Genomic DNA, 24,882 nt, shown 5'->3' on the forward strand with positions numbered 1-24,882 from the left:
ATGGTTTCCTCCTGCCAACTGGCCATATGTATCTGTTATTATTTTATTTTATTTTGGTGGAGGGGGGGTTACCTGGTGCAGCAGCATCCATGAACACACACATGCCTCGCCACACACAACCTAAACATTGAAGGGGATCAAGAACATCAGCATGTGTGATGAGCTCCCACAGATAACGTCTCTGCAACATTTCCATGACATTGTAGCTGTGTTACCTCATTACCACAATGTCACAGCAGCAGTGTGAGGATGTTGTGTTTGGGGTGAGGATGGAGAGGGAGGGGTGTGTGTGTGTGTGTGTGTGTGTGTGTGTGTGTGTGTGTGTGTGTGTGTGTGTGTGTGTGTGTGTGTGTGTGTGTGTTTGTGGGGTGGGGGGGTTCAGCTGCAGGTATCGGGCCTCTGCAGATGAGCTGATTAATTAAAGGGAGCTCTATTAAGGTTATTGAGATGCACCCCCCTCTCTCCCCTAGTCCTAGCAGCCCCCTCCAGGCTCCTCAGTGGATAAAGGTGGATGGAGCAGAGGGGGGGCAGAGCAAGGGGGAAGCATCCTTGCCTCTTTTGACATTAGCCCGCGTGCACCCACTTCACACGCCCCGCGACTCTCGCCACAAGTGCCTCTCTGCGCCCCACCTTTGCAGGAGTGACGCTCTCTTCAGGCTCCAAAATGGGGCTGCAGAGTTTTAATCCCTCCAGCCCGTCAACCCACCCACCCTTACTTCCATCTGTCAGGAGCGCTGCTGGAGGAAAAAGGGGGGGGATGCAGGGGGCGCATCCCTTGTTCCATCCCGACGAATTTTCTAATTTCCTTTGCCTCCATGCTTTGTCCCAAATTCACGCCCCTAACCTATCCACCATACAGCCACTCTTGTTCCTGCCCCCTCCCTCCCTGCCTCCCACCTCTTTTCTCTGTTGTTTTGGCCAGAGGAGTAAAAGTAAAACTGGAGGCTCCTGCTGGCTTGCAGCAATACAAACTGACAGTGTTTTAACAGCATCTGAACCTGCTGTCATCATACATGAAGAAACTTCCCATATTTTCTTGATGCGTTTCAGTTTCTTTAAATCTGTTCTACCTTGAGGCACGTACAGTTTGCTGTAGGTCATAATCTGCTGGCATAAATCAATTCTGAGATTTCTTTTTTCCCCTTTTGTTTCCCTTTAATTAATCAAGACAATGAGCGCCATATGCTTAAATCCCATCTCCTCTTCTGACAAAAATTAGCCATACAAGAGGTTGCCTACACAGCATTCAAGCACGGTAGCCTAAAGGGAGAAGAGATGTAACTAACTCGACGAATCATCGCTGTGTTTTGTTATTTTATTTCACAAATTATCAACTAACAAAATCACATTGTATGAACAAGACAGCACCCAAAAAAGATGCACGTCTTAACCGTTTACTTTGTTTGAAAGGACCATCAAGATGTAACCATACAACATATCAATTAGTGAGACATTACATGGACATCACAGTTTTAATGGGCAGTGACTCAAGCAATCAATTCTAATTACACATCTTCGTGCGCAAAACTAGGTAGTAAGCTTTATGAATAGTACTCTCCTGTCATAATACCTCCAGGAGATGGATTCAGCAACTTACTGCAGCTCCATCTGCTGTTTATACCAGTCTGAGTAAACCGAAGGCGCATGGTGTGTCAGTAATGTTGCAGTCTTTTTTGGCAAGCAGATTGAATCAAAGATAATTCACGTACCATGTGTTTTTTCTCATAAACTGTTCAATTGAAAATACATCTAACAAACAAAAGTGTTTCACATTCTACTCACATCACCTAAGATCCGTACGTCTACCTATACAGACTTTGATAAAGGTTAACATACTTTGTCCACACTTTATAGACAATTTCCTCTTCCCTGAAATGTAGAAAAAACCTTCACCAAACACACACTACATTTACGCATACACGCTAAAACACAGAGCCTGTGCAGGAACACGGAGCCCCATTGTTGGCACTCATTCACTTCGAGATGCAAATGGGTGGATTTGAAATTCAGCCTCTGTGTGTTATGCTTGGCTACTTTAATGTTGTATCTATGCTGGGGATTATTCTCTCTACAGCGGAAAAAACCTGTGCTTGAATGGCAGTGCCCTCAAAGTAGCTCCTACTGCTTTCAATGGCCTCCAAACGAGATTAGACCCGTGGCTGCCCTCGGTCCCAATCCTCTGCATTCAGATGGAGCGTAACCAGCCTGTGTGACAGTCTTTCTGTTTTGACACTGAGTGGGTGCAGTCACTGCATATAGGGCGTTTTGGAATTGAGAGGTCAGGACGGGAAGAAAGAAAATCCCTAATGCTAACTTTGGTGTTGTGAAATGATATCAAGGAAAATATTCCACTCTTTACGAGTGTTCTCCACAGTCTAGCATGTAATTATAACAAAAAAAACTGTGTTGTTTTATTGAAAATATGCTAAACTGTTAAGAAGTTTAGAACAGTTCTGTGTTTAAGGATATTTGGCACCCATTAAATAATATTCTTCAAAAATAAACTATATTATATTACTCAAGGTGTAATCACATATATCTAAAAAGACTGATTTACATTTTTGTGGGAATCAATTTGTACTTTTCTTTTTACAAATGTGTCTGTTTGGATGTTGAAAATATTATTACATCCCTGATGAACTCTAGCCAATATTGACTTTTTCCTAATATAAAAAGTAACATTCAATCTTCACAAGAGATTTAAGTGACTATTACTTCCATATACTGAAAAGGAATGCATTCACAGTGTACATAAATAAAGACATTACTTTAATAATGAGATGACATGCTGCTAGTTAGTAAGAACATTACTAAACAACAGTATAATAAAAAATAGTGCTCAAATCTCTTTCAAATCTCAAACTTTTTAATAAAACCTTCAATCTGATGTCACCTCTAATATCTGACAAACTCATTCAATCTGTGTTTGCTGGCTACTATAAAAAGTATGAGTCTGTATTTGGGCTGTTGGACATTATCACACAGCTGGCTGGGAAACAGTGAGCATTTGTCCAGCAGGGCTGGCCCCCTCAGACCGGGAGGCCCTTTCCTTTGGCACGAGGCACAGCTGAGGCTGCACCCTTAGCGGCAGAGGTTTTGGACTTCTTGTGCTATTTCACACTTGCATATGAGGCCCATTTATTTGACATCGCTGTCGCTGCTTATTCTCTGGTCATTAGCGTTGAGGTTGCGCAATTCACAGTACTTTAATTCACATCACTGTTGAATCACGGAATTCCATTCAATAGAGTAATATAAAAAAAAAGTCCTTCTCTACTTTAGTTTTTTGCCATCCCATTGATGTGTTTCTCTCCACTGATTTGGCTTGTTTTGTTTCTTAGTCTAAAGCTGCACTAGTGCTAGAGCCGGCTGCTGGTTTGCGAGGGACAGTCCTACTTTTACTGGAAGTAGATGGTCTCTGGTTGCCAGCCTTCCTGTTATCAGAGGCTGGTTTCTGTCCTGTGCTGACATCCTTCTTGTCCCAAGGCCTGCGTTGCTTTGCTGTAGGCTGTGTCGAGGGTTTCAGACCAGCATGAGCCTGCAGGGATAAGATTCATATTATTCATCTTACATAACAGAATTAACTATCGCATTCATTTAAAAACAGCTGCATGGCTACACCTTTAGTTCCATCTTCTGCAATTGGTAAATCTGGCACCATCTAGTGGTGATTGAATATGAAAGGCCGTGTGAGTGACAACATGAAAACACAAAGACGGTCTAATAAGAAAATGTGTGTTCAGAATTAAAAATGCGCAGCAGTATGTAGATTGTTTGGTCAAAAACTGTCAATTTCAAAACTAGGATGAATTAAGTGCTGCTGGAAATGTAATTAAATCTTGTAAATAAAAGTATTAATTAGGGCTGAACTGAAAAGGTTACATTTTGAGACATTCAACAAACGTGTGTGGTGGGGGGTTAAGGCAGTCCTGGGGTTTTAAAGCCATTTTTGCACTTGTCCTGCTGGAGACTGCCTCTCTCTTTAGTCTTTATTCCAAGATACAAGGATAACCCAAAGAAGAAAGATGAGAGATCAATACCTGGATCTCATGACCATACATAATAGATAAGGGCTGACCTATAGAGAGGTAGTTTACTTTAAAGGAAAACTCTCTTTTGTTTTGCTTTGTTTTGATGCTCCTTCTAGAACAAAGCGAGATACACAATCAAGATTACCACATGGATATTAAAAATACAACAAAAGTCTGCACACTAGACAACAAACCTATGTTCATGAGCGCATTATCTAGTGTGCGGTCTCTGTTTTTGTATTTTTTGCCTTTTGCTTTGGTCCAGCACCTACTGTTTGTCTTTTTTGGACGTCCATGCTTCCATAAACTTCTTGTCTTATCAAGTGGACATTGACATTACAGATCAGAAACCTGTTAAACTGTTAAATACTGCACAGTAGCATGAGTAACATATTTGTATGTTTATAACTACATGTGGAGTTTTATTGACTTTCTGAGTTTGAAGTACCACAAAGGACCCCTTTCAAAGTCTAATAAAAGCCTGGGTAATAACCTGTAACATGTATTTATGATGTAGATGATATGGTTATTCAGCACCACGAATCATCCTTACCTGAGTGAGTTGTTGTCTAAAACAATATCATAACCATCATGAATGATGGCTAAAAACTTCCCCAAATTTGTAAGTGCTGAGTTATCTACTTAATGGGATAACCTCAGTAAAAAAACAAGATAATTACCACGAGGTAAATGATGTGTAAGCAGATGCAACAGTGCTCAAATAGATCAGCAGAAGTTTGTCATCCTTTAAATTATTTGGGAGCCGTATAGATTTATAGACCTGAATAAAAAAATCAACACCTCGCCGGATGAGGTCGGCTTGTTTTAGATCTGTGGTAAAACAGTACCTGCTTGGTGGATGTGGCTGGTGCGGAGAAGCTGCTATCCTTTTTAGGAATGAGCTTCACCTCACTGCTGCAGTTGCTGGCTGTTACTGTTGAAGCTGCCCCAGGGACCGGGGGTGGCTCCAGTGTGTCATCAAAAGAGGTGAGGGACAAGTCCTCCAGAGTCTCTCCTCCTATTGTGGATGATTTTAAATAACAACAACATCGAGTAAGCTCTTGTGGCTTGGTTCATCTCACTCTCTCCTTCAGTCCCTCCTCTCGCACTCTGTTTCTCAGTATGATATCACTTGCGCAGTGTTGTCAATTAATTTTAATTAAGATAAGTCTTCATTGTTGTCTTACTCTTTTCCTGTTCCAGGTGGTGACGCATCATCTCCAGCACATTGGACGGTATAGCAGGCACATTAGTTGCGCCCTGTTGGACAAAGCACCTCATAAGAGTTCCTTATGTGAATCATTTGGTAACGTTTAAGAATGCAGCTGGAACAATCAGTGACTCACTGTGATCCAGGGGTTCTCTAGGAGTTGATTAGGAGACATGCGGTAGGCAGGGTCCACCTTCAGAAGGCAAGTCAATACATTTTTTGCTGTTGAGACAGACTCAAGCCAGTTGGTGAGTTTGTTAGGAACAAAACTGCATGAATGCATCCTGTACTGCTTCTCAGTGAGAACTTTTTGCAGGATTACATGTATTATTTATTTATAGTTGGATATCACCTGCATCACTGATTGTGGCCCAGATGCTCTGAGTAAATTTGACTTCTTTGTTCATAATCTCCTCAAGTAGGTTTTCCTTGGTTTTGGACACAAACGGAGACTCCCCACACAGCCTGCGGGGACACACAGCTCAGACACATGTGGTCACAGTGCGTATGTGTGCATATGTAAATATAATATCTGTGTGTTTACTTACAACATGTACATAACAACTCCTATGCTCCACACATCGCACCACTGGCTGTAACCACCACCGCTCATCATTTCAGGTGCTGAAATTCACACACAAATGTGAGCCTTTCTTTGTATGGAATTTTGGATTTCAAAAACACTAATTAAAAACACTTTTTGACAACTAGTGGTGCTACTGAGCAACAGTAACTGTTGGGGGTAACTCGTTACAAATTAATCTGTTATAGTTCTCGGATTACTTTTTGCATTTGCACTGTTTCCGTTTGTCTCCTGCTGCTCAGCGGGTGGCTGCGTGTCAGTAGAAGGTAAACCTACAGTTGTGACAGTGCGCATGTGTTGCTAGCCAAGTCAATGCAGCAAGATGGCAGAGGACAGCATTAACTTCAAAGAAATATTCCCATTATGGGGCGCCGTTTAGCTCAGTGGGTAGAGCGCGCGTCCCATGTGCTGAGGCTCTGCAGCGGACCCAGGTTCGACTCCCGGCCTGGGTCCCGTTGCTGCGTGTCACTCCCCCTCTCTCTCCCCCTCTTTCCTGTCATATCTTCAGCTTACCTATCAATAAAGCCATAAAAGGCCAAAAAAATATTTAAAAAAAAAAAGAAATATTCCCATTATTCTGAAAGGAAAAGAACATCACGGTGACACAAATCTAGTTGTGCCCTTATCGTTTCTATGTAAGTAGTTTACTGATTTGTTAGTTGCATTTTTAAACATAACTTACTAGGCTATAAGAGCCCGTGTTGTATTGTTTTTATTGAAACAGCTGTGCCTATTATTGTATGCTCCTGCCCAAATCACTGTCCGATTGTTAGCAAAATAAAGAGCTGTAAATGTTATATTTCATCTGTCATTCCTATTATTAAGCTGCGGAGTTAGCGATTGTGGCCCATAAAGAAGGCTACAAAATGGCGGTAGAATTAATACATTCAAAGGTACATGGCTACATGTCATCTGGACAATGCGCAGTGAGTCACAAAGGGGTTTTTCCATAATTTATGGTAATTCTAAATTACTCTAATGCATATCTTTTTTGAGTAGATAGCACAGTTACAGAACAATGTACTTTTTAATGGCAGTAATCTTGTAACATAATTACTTTTAATAAATAACATTATCCGAAGCTGGTGGCATTAATCAGCTGTTAAAAGTGGAAATACACTAATTAAAATGAACAAGGGGGGTTCTGGGGGTTGGTTATGAGGTAATGTAACAATTTTCTAAGACATGATACCTAAAGTAAAAATATTTAGATTCAATGGTTCTAACCAAACATAAACATAAGTGATGGATCTGTTTTGCTGTCAGACTGTGAACACCATCACACCCTGATCTGCACCTCTGGCTTTTCCAGTCACAAAGACGCCAGCTCGCCTCTGCTTCCGCTCTGATGCTACCTCCGGAGGCGCATCAGAGCAGCATCAGAGCCAGAGCGAAACTGTCCCCCCTCTTTGCATCTAAAACTTTCACACAGGCGAAAATGTGGATAGTGGCACATGATTCCCGCACTGGAAGGGCAGTGTGAATGGGGCTAATAGAGAGGCATGCTGCTAGACCAGTCATTCAAACTCAGCCCTTTATCCCTGTGGTCGTCTGTGTGGGAGATACAGGTGTCATACCCATATAGATAAGAGTCCCGCAGGCCTCTGTCATCATGTTCCCAATGCCTACACCTCCTGTCTGCACGGATAATCCAAAGTCTGTCACCTAGGTAGAGAATAGCACTTAAGAAAAGGGTGATACAAATAAACATGATTTAGAAAAATAATTAATTTATTGTTAAATGTGCTTTTGTCAGGAAAACAAGGCCACAGCGTGAGCAAAAACAATGAACCTCTGATTCTGATTTACATGCATAACAATATATCTATTGAGGCTGTCACATTATTACAACAGTGAAAAATTAAATGACTAAAAAATGAAAGCATTTTCTACAGGTACATGACAACAGTGTCTACCAACATGTACAGTATGTGGGCATTTGCATGTGTGTGTTTCAGACAAAGAAAAACAGACAGAGACATGGACATTTATGCAGTGGTCTAGACTTGTTTCAGCTCACACACCAGGTATCTGCCTTAGCTGGAGCATTGTCAATGAATGCAACATGCTGTGCTCAGCTGGTAATTTGTCGAAAGATACAGTTGAGTCCCTCTTTGTTAAGGTGTACTTTAAAGGAAGACCAGGGGGAGTCTGTTGTAATGAGGTAGCATTTAAAGCCTTTACTAAATATAGAGGAGATGGCAGGCAGGGAAAAAGTGCCCATCAGAAGCTTGTACCCAGTCTGGGAGAGAATGGATAAGAAGCAGTGATGGAACATTTCATGGTTTGTCTCACCGTCTTACCTTGATATTAATCTTGCCATTATCATCCTCATCAAGAGAATTTTTCACAAGAATGTTCTCAAGTTTCAAGTCCCGGTGCACAATGTCTGTAAGATACAAATGGAAACGTTTGAATGGAATTTTATATATACAATTTTTACAGGAATAGTTGTTGTAGCAGCATTAGTATCAGTGTTAAAAAATTATCAAATGGCTAAAAAGGAGGTTTTTTACTAAATTATCACACTGTTTTGGTTTAATGGTCTTGATTTACACACAATCTCATCTACATGCAAGAAAAGCTCAGATAAATCCACTGTATACAAAGCACCATACTACAGACAGACAATTGTCAACTTGCAGTTGAACATTTAGAAGAGAGGAGACATATATTTGGGCTTTCATGTTGATGGAGACCAAAACAAGGTTTAAAAGAGGGTGAATATTGAATATTGTATACAGAAACACAAGTTCAAAATGCAGATGTTGCTGTCTGCTTTATGTGTAAACAGGTAACAATAACTAGCTAATTTGACAGGGACCACAAATGCAGGCATTGTTACATCTAAATAAAATGCAAGCATTTTAAGCATTAATACGAGGATAAGTTATGTAGCCTAATATCATTTTGAGGCCATTACTGCGCAATATTTTTCTGTGAAGTGCTGTTTAGGCTGGCTTTCACCAACTTTAAGGTCCTACATTATCAAAGAGCATAAAAGATAGATCAAGTTTATGTCCACCTGATAGGGCACATGAGGTTTAAGCAGCTTCATGGACTTGGCCAGCAGGACTTGCTCAAATTTAGAACATTCATCTGACACAAAATATCAAAAACATGGTATCTGCTGAAAAAACAATTACTTTTCTGATCTTGAGAATATTTTGGCATATTGTCTTAAATAAAATGAAATAAAAGAATTAGGGTCAGAGTCGGCGTACTGAAGAAAATTAATAAAGTCTGCGATCAGAGCAAGATGATTTGCTAATGTCAGTCACCAGAATAAACTACAGTATGTTTTGCACACACTAACACAGTGATCTGTTTACCTCTCTAACAGCAGGCCAGGCTGAGGGGCCTCGTTAACAAAACTTGGTGGAGTGAGAAAAGGTAGGAGGAAAAATACAATTGCCCTGGGCAGTCCTTTTTGCTGCACTGTTTGAAGCAGGCAATTATAAAATGCAACAGTGCTGATGGAGTGTGAAAGGTAAGTAAGACCGACTGGTGTGCACAAAACAAACACGAATGAAAATGTTCCATCCATTTTTTTATCCATATTTTCTGTCTATTATACCCTTTATTTAACCAATTTCTTGCAGCTGTACTCTCAAATTCATATTTGTAAATGCCTTTATTTTATAATACATAATTGAAATAACAATTACCTATTTTAAAATATACTAAGTATTTTGGCATTCCTGAAAGTTTTCTAATTAAATACAAATAAAAGGAAATCTTTGTTTCATAAAACCATTGGAGCTGCAGTATAACAGCAACATCATGTGTTTTAACAAATTAAAGCTCAAAGCACAGCTGAGCCTAACACAGCTAAGACTAATACCTGAAGCAGCTCAGGCTGACAAAGGACAGCAACAATCTGGGAAAACCCAAACGAATTTCGGGTTAAGAGACTTTCATGACTGGCCATCTGACAAGAATGTTTTTGGCTATCTCATTAGTATCACTGGTCTCTATAGAGGTGGGTAAAACCAGCACAGAGGGACTTTCCATGTGAAAGCACACCTATTAATCAGTATTGCTCCCTAGTCTGTTGTAAATTAGTCATTAGCCACATGTAACGATGCCTCATTACTAGGCAATGTCCTAAATTACCTCTAACCACAGATTTAAGCATTGAAAGGGGAAACGTCATTTCCAAATAAAACATGTAAAAATAATTAAAATATTTACCATGTTTTTCTTTTATATTACTCTTTAAATCAACATGCGCCTCATTCTATGATAAACAAAAGCAGTAATGGAAAATTTATCACATCTTTGAGAGCTATAACATTTTTCTATTATAATGGCTTTTTAGCACTATTTAGGCACCACTGTGTCCTCAAACCCATGTCGATGGAATGTCGGGTGAAGTTTCGTAGTCCACAAAACATTTCTGGAACTTCACTGCAGAACACCATTGCAGCATTCTCCTAAAAAAACTGGAGTAGATGGAGACTTGTTTTAAAATCTCTTAAAAAAAAACTAGGGAATAAAATCGATGAAATGGCTCAATACAGCTCGTTCGCCATAATCTAAGTCTCTGGAAACCCTGAGATTCCAAATTGATTGAAAAGGTAGTTATTTATGCCCTTGTCGTGGGGTCGAGCTTGTGTACCCACTACAGTTAGCTTAGCAGCTACAGTGAAGAATTCAGCTTTAAAAAGGGCGTGAATAATGTCTTTTCAAATCACTCTGTGATCTTAGGCCCTCCAGAGACTTGGATTATGCCAGATGAGTTATTTCTGTCTGTCGCTTTATAATTTTTTTAAACAACTCATCTATTTCAGTTGTTTCGGAGAATGCTGCAACACTATGTAGCTGTGAAGCTCCAGAAATGTTTTGTAGACTATGAAACTGCATGTGGGAGAGCAGACAATGACTGAATATTAGTTTTTGGCTGAACTTATCCCTACACTTTTTTTCTTAGCAGTCTATATTCGGGCAATACTGTCAGCACAATAGTTTAATTGGAGCAAGAGTGTATAGTATGTAAAAAAAGAGGTGAAAAACATCAAGCAGATAATAGTATTTTTTACTTGTCATTTGGTTATAAGATTCATGTTGCAACATTAACCACATCTGGGTGTGGTTACACCTGTAAGCACATCTATCAGTGATGTCAGGGTATAGTGAACACATCTGCATCACTCACATCTTCAAGACTCCAATCAGTTGAGATCAACAAAAAATTGATTTTACGGCTAGTTTTGAGATGATTTGTAATTACTAACCAAATGTCAATCTGTAGAATGACATTACCTCTTTTGTGAAGGTAAACAACAGCATCAGCTAAGCTTGAGATGACATGCCTCGTCTCGTCCTCTGTAAAGAACTTTTTCTGCCGCAACAGCTGCTTCAGTTCACCTCCAACGCACAGCTCAGTAACCAAGTAAGTCATCTAGAAACAAGCAGAGAAAATGCATCCAGCAGAAAGTCAATTTGTGTGTGCTTATCATTACAGGAGATTACATCTCACATACATTACACATAACCCACTCGCTTGATTAAGCTTGCTTTGAGATTGTTACTTAAAAGGACAGCAATGCTCACCTTAGGCGTGTCGTAGACTTCCTGGAGATGTATTATGTGAGCATGATTCACTTGTCTGAGAATGTTTATTTCTTGTCCCAGCATTTTGACTTTCGAACTCCCTGCCTAAATTGACAGAGAGTAAAATCACAGCTTGAGGAGTTTCAGTGTGGATATGGCTGTTTACCTCTCTCCAAACATTAAACTCTATTATTAGTGCAACACATTAGAAAACAGGCTTCCCAGAGGGATGCCAAATGCACTCACCGCTGGTCTGCAAACCTCCTTAATAGCCCATTTTGTCTGTGTCGCAATGTGGGTGGCTTCATAAACAACTCCAAAGCTACCTTGACCCAATTTCTTTCCAAATGTATATATTTCCTATGGGCATGAGAGAGAAAGCATTAATACATACGTAATCTATACCTGATCAGTGTCAGTCAGAGAGAGCAGAGGATTTCCCATGAGCCTGTGTTCTGGATGATTTCACTGTTTTGGATTACAAAGACATTATGTCTTTGCTCAAGTCCTGAAGTCTGGAGAACATCCTAATTTCAAGATCTCTGAAAAAACAGAAAGTTTTCGGGTCTCTGGAGGTGCACAATATAGTATTTCTAATCAAGTTACAAATGATTAAGTTGCTGCTGCAGTTCGTTCAATCTCAGGTCTAATTAACTTGATCATTATCTGTGTGCATGCAAGGCTGAGCACTGGCTGCTTCGGATTTGGCAAAGGGAGCACTCAAATTCCCCAATGAAGGGGGGCTATACAGCAGCACAGCGAAGTTTGATCCTCTTCTCCTGCAGATAGAGTATACTATAGAGGTCACCAGTGAGTATCTGGGGCTTTGTCAGTGGTGGCCCCATAGTACAACACAGGACTATAGTAGCATCATACACAGAAGTTCTCCATACCCTGAGGTCAGCAACATCGTTCAGGCGTATTAAAGGCGCATTCCTCTCCTGTGTGTCCCTGCTGGTCCGCGGGGACACCATGCTCATGCCAAATCCACTAACATCTGCTTGTGTCATCTGGAAATGGAAGGAGAGGGCAGTCATTATCTCTCTGGAATTCCATGAGTCAAGCCATGGGATAATAGGGCTGTCCGTGACAAAAGACATTCTTGGTCGACAAATAATAACTGCAAATCTTTGACTAATCAATTAGTTATTTTAATCAAAAAAATCTGTGAGAATATTTTTTTCCAATATTGTTATTATTACCTCCGCCAAGGAGGTTACGTTTTCACATGTGCCCATTTTTTGGTTGGTTAGTTGGTTGATTTCCACAGAAACTTGGATAGAGGATGGGTCTCGGCCCAGAATACACCTCATTAACTTTCGGTGTGGATCCAGATAAAGGGACAGGCATATTTTCACACATACTTATAAAATAATAATGCATGGATCCTGACCAAAATAAAATCTGGCATATTTAGGTGGCTGGTATCAATCAATAGTGACTACTTTTTGATTTGCAGATCCTAATAAAAAAACGTTGTTGTTTTCATAGAGGGTTGACATTTTTCAGCTGCTATACAGCAACAAAGTGGGATATAAAACTGCAAGTACCACTGATGTGTAGCTGAGATAGTGTTTGTAGTGTAATTTTTTACTCTTCTTATTAAACTATTCATTCTTACACAACACAATGTTGCATCTGAATTGTTTTATTGTCCTAGTGGTTGTTACAGATCTGGTGATCTTTAATTATGGTTAAGCAGTTAGTGTTTCTTATCTGATTATGCTTGATTGAATTTGGGGTTATGGCTGGGCCTTGGTGGAGGTATGCACTCTACTGAGAGCCATTGTATATGATACAAGTGATATGATAGTGATAATAAAAAGGCAATATATACAAAGCAAGGAATGTAAAATTGTAATAATAACTACTTAAAATTAGTAGTAGTATACAGAATTTCAGAATCTTTACTTGCTCTCATCTAACTCCACACTGCCGTCTCTGTCTGAACAGATAATAACTTTAAGCACAATTTACCCAGCTTGGAAAACAGTCTGTAAAGCCAAATTAAATGTAAAGCAGTTATCAAGTGATGACTGGGAGCGATGAAGTGGATCCACCACATGCACAGCAATTAATTATTAACAAGGAAGCGGTGTCTTTAACCTCCTCACTCTGACGCATTATTTTAGCCTTGGCAGGGGCCTCATAACAGGCCTGTCTCTCCCATTATCTCTTGTCTATTTTCCAATCAAAACGATTGTGACAGCCTCTGGAAATTCCAATCACCTCAATCATAGCTCATTTGAAGAAGACAGAGCAATGTGATGAGTGTATCATTTGGGACTTGAAGTGACTGGAGGAGGAGGAGGGTCCTGTGCACCTCAGGTGTCTCCAAGACAAAGGTGCCTCAGATTCCGAAACAAAGGAAATAGGATATCAGGGTCAGGTTAGGGTAAGAAGTCTGACCTTAATAAGGGGCACAAACAGGCACAGATCTTGAATTGCTTTAAGCCTGGGGCTGTTATCTGTAATATCTACACCTGTGTTTCTAAAATTACAGATCAAACTTCAGGTCAAAACACAAAATACGTGACTTGTTGGGGTTTACTTCATAACATAAGCACAAACCCATACTGAGCACTTGAAGGGCTTCAGGGGGAAAATTAACCCTGAAGAAATGATCTGACTTGGGCACTCACTCAGATGCACTCACACTAGAGCCCTGATCAATACAGCTATGCCAAGAACCTCAGGGCTGTCAACACATTTTCTAAATTCTAATTTATATTTGAATATATAAAACAAACTAACATTCGATTGTGAAAATGTATATTCCACTGTGGAATAAAACACATCAGCGGCTGTTTTGCGAGTAGGCGCACTACATGACGGGTCAGGGACAGGTCACAGGAGTCACACTTGCACAGCGTCACTCACTGCTGACAGTGAGAAGCGACAAAAACCGTGGGAGATGGAGATGGCAGAGAAAAAACGAAATGGCAGAAAGAAAAAAAGCCCCGTTTGGATTTTGGTCAGTAGATGGCAAAAATGCAGAGCCTTGAGATAAAGTTGTACGCAAGCTGTGTAAGCTACAGTTAGCTTACCATCTCACCACTAGCAACATGAGGGCACATCTCAAAAATGTGTGAGAGAGAGTTGTACGGTCTTAAAAGTTTTACGGTATAGGCCATTAGTTCTACTTATTTTGTAATGTGTAGGTATGTTTTCAAAGACATGTTAAAACTGAAATAAACATACCTATACAAGTTGGTATGTCTTGTTGTATTAGTCAGTCCTCCTTTTATTGACATAATGCGCAAATATAGATATTCGAAGGGTTCGGACCTATGTGTTTTTTTAGAGGGAATATTGGAACATCATTTTGGAGCAATTTTGCCAGCCCTACTTCCTCTACTGCCAAGTTTAAACAAATCTCTTGTGAATCATGAATGCCACTGACAAAAGCAACCAGTTCTTGTTACCCACCTGCTGGAAACATCACTAAGAGTAGTAGACTTTAACAGGAAACACTCAACACTCAAGAATCACTAATGCAGTGACAAGGACATGCTCAAATATAGCCAATTGCGTCTGTTGCATGACCAAATTGCTGGAAATAAAAATTAGGATTTAAACCTCTCAGCAATGGTGGGTAAGAGTTGTGCCCCTGTGCCACCTGTGCAACTAAAATGCCTTCCATTAAGGTTAAAATCCCTGTTCAGGTACATGTACATCAGGAGCACTAATATGTGAAAGTTCAAAACAACCTTGAAAGGCCAAGTGTAGTCTGCTTATTCTCCTTTTATTGACTTGTTTTTCTCTGAGTTTCAGTACATCTGTACATATATAGACCCTCTAATAACTATATAGAATAATTAAATAGGTCCTATAATGATTCAATCCTAACAGAAGGCACAAATTGATGGTGTTTTTCCACACAAAGACATGCTGAAAAATGAGCAAACATCAGTACACACCCAAACACCTAGGACACGCGCTGTGTTCCACCTTTTACATTGAGTTGGCCTCATCTCTAGTTTCAGCAGGAAGTAATTAGGAGCTGACGGTTCATCAAAAGTCAAGCCCATACATGCCTCATCTCTCCATCATTCTGTCAGACAGCTATTTCTGTTTATTTATATTCTTGAGTGAGCATGTATACATAGCGCATAATGACAGGGAGTGAGGTAGATAATGTCTAAGCACTAAGCACACAAAAATCAATGTCACTTTGGAACAAAGAGAGCATGGACATACAGAGGATGACTTCGATCCTGTGTAACTTTTCTTCTCTTAAACCTTCTTGTCTTTCCTTAACTTGAGGTAATGCATATACTCCTTCTCCCAGCTTAATGTCAATAAGACTTCTACTAGCCCTTAGATGCTGCAATGCTCTTTTGATCCCAAACTTTAAAACTGTTGAACAACATAAGCTAAATACTGACAATATTGTATAAATGGTAAATACTGTTTACTGTCATAGAGGCATGGGATGAAAGGAGAATTTCCTGTCACGATTATGCTTGCCAAAATAATTGTGATTGAGGCTATTTTCCTGATAATCATCACAATATGCTTAAAGAATCAAATATTTTTATTGTATAACAGACAGGACACACATCTTGTGATTATTAAAAAATGGATCAAGAAATCAGTCAGGGACTGCACCTTATCAAGCTAGACAGCCTTTTCAAGCCACTCATATAAGGATATTAATGATTATCCAGATTCATGATTATCCCAATAATGGAAATTCACCACAGTCAACTGATTGCAAACAGTGATAAAATCTTACGTTGTCCCAACCCTACTGGCGTATGCATATGCAGCTGCTGCTGCTGCTGATCTAGCAGTTTTAAAGTGTACCTGTAAGTAGGAACTGTATCCGTCAAATTATGCTACAAGTGAACAATTTGCCAATTAATTCATTCAATAATTAAAAAAAATATCTATATAAACATCTTTGAGTTTTGACTTTGACCGTTCTGGCTAAATAAGATAGGTGAAGACATCCCCTTGGGCTGTGGCAAATTATATTTTCTGGCATTTTATAAACTTGACAGTTAATCAATTAATAGTTAAAATAATCAACAATAAATCAATGATGCAAATAATTGTTATTTGCACACCCAACGCTGTTTATAAGAGCAGCAGGAACCAGCAGCAGTGTGTCGCAATAAGAAATGGCATTTGTTGCTGAAACCACAGTTACTTTAAATCTTCAGTCACTTTTCAATCGCAACCAGTCTGTCGAGATATTACACATTTTAATTATTGTACAGGGCTTTTAGAAGTTTGCTTTCTTTAAGGGCATAACTCGCAGAATAAATTAGGCTTAAGCAGCTCTCTACTGGCAGTGCCTCTAGCTGTAACAAGCAGCCACTAAAATACAGTACAGCTGGAAATCAAACAAAAAACAGAATCTTAGTCACTGCAATTAAAATGTAAACTGCTACTCGATTTGCTTGAGCCCAAATATTACATTTTCCTCATGTGAAACTTAATCATTTATTGACAGCTTGGCTTTGATGACAAATGATAAACTTCACAGTCCTAATGAAGCGTGGGATTACATTACCTGATGAGGCAAGAAATTGCATGTTTAGAATGCAAATATAGAGCCCATCTACTAAGTTATGAGGTGAATCCTAATATTATGCAGAGAGATTATCAAAGCTTCTGGTCTAAATGTAATATACCAAGAACACATCAACATTAAGCCATTAAAGCATACAACGGACTAGCTAAAGAGAGGTGAAAATATAGTCAACCTGATAGCTGATTGACTGCAGGGCAGAGAGGAGGTACTTCAGGGTTGCTGCCCCCACACTCAAAAAAGTAATGCATGTAGTGTCCCTGTAAACAAATCATTTAAAGGCCCCTCCAAGAATTCCTTCTGTCTCCAATGGTCATGTTTGATAAGTGTCTATTGGCAGGAAAACATGCTTTGCCAAAAGGAAGCAAAAGATCAAATTCTGCCATTTGCTCAGAGCACTCCACATGTTGCTAGGAGATAAGGGCCAACAAATTCAAATTTTCTCATTGGTTTAATCCTGGTTAAGGCTAATCTCTGCCCTTGCTGGGCTCAGCCTTGGGAAGCTGGGAGGGCAGACATCTAGAAAAATGTAGGCCATAGCAGAAACAAGAACAAATCAAATTCATTTCAATGACAACCTGGAGAGAACTCAGCACATTCGTATCAGAGTACACAGATGTCCACACCTTCAGTTATAAATCATTCATTGTCCAACTGCCAGGCTGATAATGTTGACGCTCTATCACCAAAACTGTGTTTTTTACCAGTAAGAAACAAAAGATGGAGTAAAACCTAACCTTTATGACCACGACAGAATTAGAAGTATGACATATGACGATCGTTGAGGATTTAAATGACTCAGAAAGTTCTGTTTTTCAGTCCTGGCTGAACATACAATGTGCTTTAGACGTGTATTCACTGCTGCAGCTACGTTAGCAGTAACTTAAACTAATGAGATTGGTTAATTTGTATGAATCAGTGAGGACATTCTGGTGCCCTGTAATGTTCCAGATGTGTTTGCAGTTAGTGGTAATTAATTAGCACATGGGAGCTGGTTAATTTGAAACACTGAGCCTTGCATTTAACATATAAAACATACGTTAGCGTAACTCTTATTTAGTTAGCTAACTGAACTCCACAAGCAAGCCAACGCCATTAATTTGTGGAGTTTATTAGCTAATTAATTATGAAACCTTAACGTACAAATTCAAATACAGGTACAGACAGTCAATGAAGTGTTTCTCTTCCATTGACCATCTTGTTACGTTACAAACAAAACAAGTGAACCTTACGCGTGTTAAAAATGAACTAGAGCAGAAAAAGCATGAGGGCTGATAGTATTTTTAGCTAACGCTAGCTTAAACTGTTCGATAGCTCTCCCCGTGGTACACGTTGTCATGGCAACGGAACATGAAGCAGCATTTGGGCGTACGATTTCTCTGAGCTACGGACAGAAAAACACGTCCAAAACGACACACATATGAAGGTATCCTGGGTTAAAAGTTGTAGCTGCTGTTAGAAAAGTCAGTCGAAGTTTCTTACCTCCTCGAACAGCTCATTTTCATTCTGCAGGTTGGTTTTCGCACAGAAAAACTTTTTGGGGTGAGTGATTAGGGGAAGCGGAGAGGGACAAACCTCCTATGGATGAGCAGGGCTTCTTCTCCGAGGGTCTTCCAGCGCCCCTGGTGGCTCGTGTGTGTCCACCGACCTGAAGCAGACCTTAACTTCAAGGTAAGACACGGCATGACTTGAATTTCATCGTGTACAATGAGCATAAGCTCTTACAAGTGGATGGGGAGGCAGTTTTTCCCTGTGGGTGCCTGAATTTTCATCGGTCCTTGGTCTCCATCTAGTGGACAAAACTGGAGGGGCGTGTCTGAAATGCTAGTCTGGATTCTTTAACCACAATGATCTGTTTTAGAAATAACATAATATTAATCTTATAGACTGTGATCACAGATTTCCAACTATCAATAGAAAAAATAGGACTTTTGAATTAAATGGAAAACTAAATCGCATGAAAAACCTTTTTTTTAGGAGGGTGTTTGTGACTTCTTAACAAGTTTTACGTTTTATCATTTTACTCTGACTATTCTTTGTTTTATCCCATGAAGTTTCATAAGTTTCTGTTGTTTTAGCTCGATTTGTGTTGCATTTATTTGTTTCATCGTCATCATTAAATGAAATGTGAGGAAGTTGTGCGTTCAGGTAGTTTGTTCCTATGAATAGAGTAGCCACGGTTGTAGACTTCTTTCTCTTACACTGTGTAATGTTGCACCAAGGACACACGGTTAACTGAACCAGACATGCGCACGCTCATTTGACATGATCTCACACAGACACCAGCCTTTATCTACAATTATGGTCGATCGATGTTTCTGCTCTTGCCACACAAAAACAGCAGTTATTTAATATTAGAACAACAGAATTACACCACTTTTCCCCACGATTTCAACCTCTTTGTGAACTATTTCTTCTCTGAACTCATGTGTTGAGTTTTCTTTGGTTTTCTTTTAGCTCTGCAACATTGAATTTATCATTTATTTGTTTGGATTTTGTTATAATTTTCATGGAGTTTATTTTTTATATTATACAGCTCCTTTTCCCAACAGCTTGGGATAAAAGTAAAATGTACTGAAAACCAGTTTGGCTCCAGCTCCATTTAGGATAAAATGGAGCCATTTGCATGCAGTTTAGAGCGATCAGTGGACAGGGGCCTCTGTAAATGTTTAACCTTGAATCTTATTTGGGCAGCCTGAACTATGATCTTGGTGTGACATTCAACTGCGCCTAGCAAACATTTTAAGTGAGTCCACCCGACTAACATTTCAGAAGGTCAGCTGGATGCAGCTCTTCAGTTTTCTTCAGTTTTAAACAAAGCAAAAACAATGCTGCTTGCTGGTAAGACAAAATCATTAACAGGAGCGTACAAACATATTCTCTTTTTATCATTGTTCCGCATGCTGACAAACTACTGCGAATGTCTACATTTTTGTGTTCCATCCTTTTTTTACACTGATGTGTAACAACTATTCACTGATTACAGATCAAAAATAACATGTTGGCTAATTCTTGCACATTTGCAGCAATGTTTTTAAATGCCATAGATAGCATAGAATAAAACTTATATTTGACTTTACTTGCTTTTAAAACCAGTTCCTTAGTTTGATTAATTTATCTTTCTGTACGATAGATAAACTGTGAGTGTTTGAGACACTGTATGTAAGCTATTTTGCGTGTTTACTGCTGGTTTCCACTTGGTATCAGCTCGAGAAGAAGTCATTTCAAGTGTTCTCCATAACTGTTTAAACCTTTCGCAAAGTATGTTGGGAAAATAAATGCACAATCATCTCATATCATCCCCAGCTGTCGCAGTTCATCCGATGTTGCACCAGAGGAAAATGTCTTATATGCGTACACAATATGAACTGTATATTGGAAAGTAGTCCTTAACTTCCATCATACCACACTGATCTTTACCTTGATAATCATCTCAGGAATGGGACTCGTTAGTTCATCAAAATAATAAAAATAATCAAAATAATCCGTCAGCTCGGCCTCATTCCCAGCAGACTGCAGTCTCTCTCCCCCCCTTACAGCTCTCCTCCCGGGCTTCTTTGATCTGTCGCAGGATGCTTGTCGTGCAGAGGAAGGACATTCGGTCACCACGAATCCATCTGCCCAGTTCACAGGCTCCTCCAGGATACATCTGCCGTTTCCACTCTGACACAGCAAAGGTGGATGTAGGCATCAAACGTAGCAACGCGTCGTATATCAACTCGTCTGACTACAGAGGCTATGAAAAGTTTACACACATTACAGAATACTTCTTCTCTGACCTACTGTGAGAAACACGATAGGACATTTGCCAAAATAGACAAGAAGGATGCCAAAAGAGACGGTTAATTAGCTACAGCAGAGTCCCAGAGATCCTGTTATATGAGACATTTGTAGTCAATAATAGTAAAAACAAAAACTTTAGTGGCAAAGAAAACCACATGGCTGTCACAACATAAACATTTAAAATGCTGAGTGTGCTCTCAGCTACAGAGTGCTCGGTATAGAAACAAGATTCATCACCAAACTGCCAAGCTGAAGTCAAAAAATACACTTTTGCTGGTATACATAGTCAACACACAAATACGCGAAAATATGTCTTAAATAAAAAGTAGTTCTTGCTGCAAATAGAATGAAAAGTGATGGACATTAATACAAATGAAGAGCTCAACACAGTAAATAAAACTGCCACAAAGCTTTCTTGCCGAGAGGCGATGAACACAGCATGGTGCAAATTTAGTCAATCTATGCAACAATGATTACTGTAATTACTGTGGTGCATGATTGCTCAGAGGGGGCAAACAAGCTAATTAATTTAGTCCAGAAGTGAAAAGGTTTGAAATTGTATACCCTGCTGCAAACTGTTATTCTATTACAGTCCTCCAGGCTGCAAGATAAACATTGAGCGAGGCTAAAAATGTGCACAACGTTGATTTCAAATCCATATGAAACAGACTGAAAAAGAGGTTTTGTTGAGTCTCATTTAATATGATTAGTGTGAGGCCATTAGAAACACAGAGGGAACCCAGGTTACAGGTACATGGGGATTTATGATATATCTTTCTATGATAAAACACATTACTGGATTAATGTGTATAATTACACACCGGCTTTTCAAGCATACTGAATCTGTGTGAGTCTGAGTACTCAAGCAATCATTGTATAATTTCATTATACGGCAGTTCTTTTCAACTTCATCAATATACATGATTTCACAGGTCAAAGGTCAAGAGTCAAGGTCACTGTCACAAAACCCGAGAATTCATACGATGATAAGGACAAAATGTTCCGCAAATGTCTGAAATGGTAGAGTGAAGACAGTTTATCTCAAAAAGGTCAAAGGTCAACTTTACTCTCACATCATAATTCTGGAAAAAAAATTTAAAATACACACTTTTCTGGCTATTATTCAACGGCATAAGTGCTAACTCAGTGAAGATTGTGACCATATTTCACGGGTCGGATACTGAACTGGTGATGCTTATTTTGGGCTCCCACCTTGAGACTGTGATGACTGTAAAGATCTTACATGAGACTTCAATGTCTAGAAACATAATGAATAAATAAATGATGTTACAGGATACAAAGCAGTCATCGGGTCTACGCGTCCAGCACAAAAGGACGATCATAAACAACTGTCTTGAGAAATGGGATCTGTTAATTCAAAGAGAAAAGATAACCCAAAAGAGAGGATGACCAGGATAGAAACTGGAGATACAACAGACGTGTCACTGCTGCCGAATCTAACACACAGCCTACAAGATGTAACACGTCAGTTCAGTAAAGCACAAACTTCTGCCTCCCCTCTTGTCCCCCATCAGAGCACAGAGAGACTCCAGACGTTGAGTTGACCGACTGGCTCAGTGGTCAGCTCTCGTTCTTCTCTCTGTGTCCTTTTCACTGTTCAGCAAAGGTCACAGGAGTGTCTCATCATTATCCTGTAATGTTTTACTCCACGTCTGCTGACTGAAAGGTCACAAACCTTATTCAACAATAAAACACAGCAGGATGCCCTCTGACCCAAACAGTGTTCATATAACACCTTTGACGTATTGCTGTATGTCTTCTGTAAAAAAAAAAAAAAAAAAAAAAAGGAGACAGTTGAATGTAGTCACTTAATAAACAATGAGCCTTTTTACTGGACATTGTAACCCTGTAACTGCAAGTTGGACAAGACTTTTCAACACCAACCAGGGTTTTGTCCTAAAATCCTTACCATCAATTCACCTATTAAAGTAGATCCCTCCTTCTACTGTATGGCTAAATCTAAAACAGTTTTTCAGGTAATGAAATCCAGCAGAAAAAACGTCCTACCATTGAAAACACTTAAATCAGAGACACAACCAGAATACTGTTTTACCCGAAATGACACATTTTCAACAATTTCTTTAATCTTTCTCAATAACTCGTGTGTGATGTGAGGCAGGAATCAGCGGTGTCTCCTGGGTTAAAAAAAACAAAAAACAGAGCCAGGCAGCAGGTTGACATCATGTCTGTGCTGAGGACTCTCTCTCTCTCTCTCTCTCTCATGCTTTCCAGACAATCAGATTCGACAGCACTTTAGGGCATCTGGCTTTCTTAACAAGATGTTTAAGTGAATCTACAATGGTGCAGAATGGCTAAAATGTTTGCATTTTGAGCTGTAAAGGGAGGCTTCCAAGGTCAAGACATTCAGAGCGGACAAACAACAAAGAGGGAAGATAAAACAGCAGCTTAGTAAACATTAAATTACCTTAAAAGGCCAAATTTAGGGCCAAAAGTCCCCCCCCCCCACCCCTCCCAAACACTCTTACTGCTATGACATCCGAGAGTGCAATAAAACCCCAATATGAAGCTACATGTGGTTCATTAGCGACATAGTTTCTGACTCTGCGCCTTCAGTGGTATTCCCTCCAAAAAAGTGTTAACTATATATGCTCACAAAAAAGCGTGGTGGGGAAGTACTGACTGTAATTCGTCAACAGTGTATGACCGTCACAGTAGCTTTAAAAGTCACAAGTTGTTTTTCGAAAACGCTTTGTGAAGTGATAAGACCTCGGCTGAACGCTTTGCTGAAGCTGAGTTTAGCCTGTGGTTTCGTGAACACCTCCGTTTGACTATCTGTGGTAAACAAGTCACTGCCCGTCATGAACCGCATTAACTGATCATGAAGCTGCAGCAGAACTTTGCGCCGACACGTCTGTGCACGTGGCAGGGAGTGATGTTCACATACAGTCAGCTTTGCAGCATTTTAAAACAAAATAAAAGATGGAGCCGCTCATCTTCCTTGAAGGAAATCACGTTGTTCATATCCGGAAGAGCTGTGAGGACACTATAATCCCTATATTTATCATATTTGTGTGTGCTTACCAGGATTTAAAAAGGGTTTATCCATTCAATTAATGCCTTATGCTGGACAATTTGATAAAGAAACCTGCACAAATCTGCACAGATCCTCTGCGCTTCTTTACAATAACAAATTCCAGTATGGCCTTCATGGCTTCACTCGCCACTCTGAAATCCAAACCACGTTACAGCCTCCAACACAAACACCTGGATTTATTATCTCTGCCCCTCAGAGGGGGATTTTGGCACAGGACATCTCATCATCATCATCATCACTGAGGTTAATCAGAGATGACTTGATGAAATTAAAGTTGTAGATATTTTCACAGGGAGCCATAAATCATTTTCATTCACTTCAGCCCACCAGATCTGTCTGGTCCCTCCGTAAAAGTGGAAATATATCTTTTAGTGTTGACATGCATTTAGAAGAAACTGTCTCCAGGAAAATATCTGAGCTACATTGTGCCACTTCTCAAAGTAAATAAAGGGGAAGTAAAATGCATAGAAATGTGTATGAATTTAATTTGAAATTATTATCAATTGATTGCTACGATAGCTTTTAGGTAAGGAGCTGGGAAATAATCACAGTACTAGTCTGTCGAACTGTAAATAATCAATTTGTTGGTCCTCTGTAACGTAAAACGATTAAAGGTGAATTATATAATTATTTCAGTCCCTTCCTTATCAGAATAGCGACCATAGAGATCGACTGTGAAAGCAGCTTATCATGACCCATAGTGTGTGTTGTGTGTGTTTAACTTTTTGTAGTACAATGTTAGTATATAGTCCTATGTTCTTACACTGTACAACCTCCAGATTGGCAATGCTGTTTTTCTTCTCAGCCTGTCATCACTCAAAGTGCAAGCCTGTTCTGCTCTGATGTTCACAAACACTAATCTTAACATATATCTTACGCTCATCTAAAGCTCTTGTTGGCTCTGTGTCCCTTTTTTTGTCTATAGGTCTGTAAAAGTTACATGGTATACTTCTATTTGTAAGAAAAGTTGATTTTGAGTCTAATTGCCAACTGACGCCGTCCCAAAGCATCAGTTTTGAACGAGTTGGGAATGAGACTCAAAAATCAACTTTTTTTAGAAACGGTACCTTTAATCATGCAGATGAGAAATAACAAGAAAACATA

At 39.6% G+C, this 24,882-nt stretch overlaps 1 protein-coding gene across 3 annotated transcripts; it reads right to left on the reverse strand.

The window, feature by feature from the left end:
* Positions 1-1,458: 1,458 nt before the first annotated feature.
* On the reverse strand, positions 1,459-18,713 carry stk33 (serine/threonine kinase 33). 3 transcript variants are annotated; one of them, XM_030414478.1, is made up of 13 exons: positions 18,495-18,713; positions 12,274-12,390; positions 11,627-11,740; positions 11,381-11,485; positions 11,090-11,228; positions 8,128-8,213; positions 7,402-7,489; positions 5,790-5,865; positions 5,594-5,706; positions 5,378-5,463; positions 5,219-5,291; positions 4,880-5,049; positions 1,459-3,538 (listed from the first exon to the last, which is right to left on the reverse strand). In XM_030414478.1, the coding sequence occupies exons 2-13, from the start codon at positions 12,388-12,390 to the stop codon at positions 3,338-3,340; spliced, it is 1,368 nt and encodes a 455-aa protein (XP_030270338.1). In that variant the 5' UTR covers positions 18,495-18,713; the 3' UTR covers positions 1,459-3,337. The 3 variants fall into 3 exon arrangements, with proteins under 3 accessions (XP_030270338.1, XP_030270337.1, XP_030270339.1); XM_030414477.1 differs by having other exon boundaries at positions 18,402-18,537; XM_030414479.1 differs by lacking the exon at positions 11,627-11,740 and having other exon boundaries at positions 18,402-18,537.
* Between the last annotated feature and the right edge of the window lie 6,169 nt (positions 18,714-24,882).

Source organism: Sparus aurata, chromosome 4, assembly GCF_900880675.1.
Source record: "Sparus aurata chromosome 4, fSpaAur1.1, whole genome shotgun sequence".
NCBI lineage: Eukaryota > Metazoa > Chordata > Actinopteri > Spariformes > Sparidae > Sparus > Sparus aurata.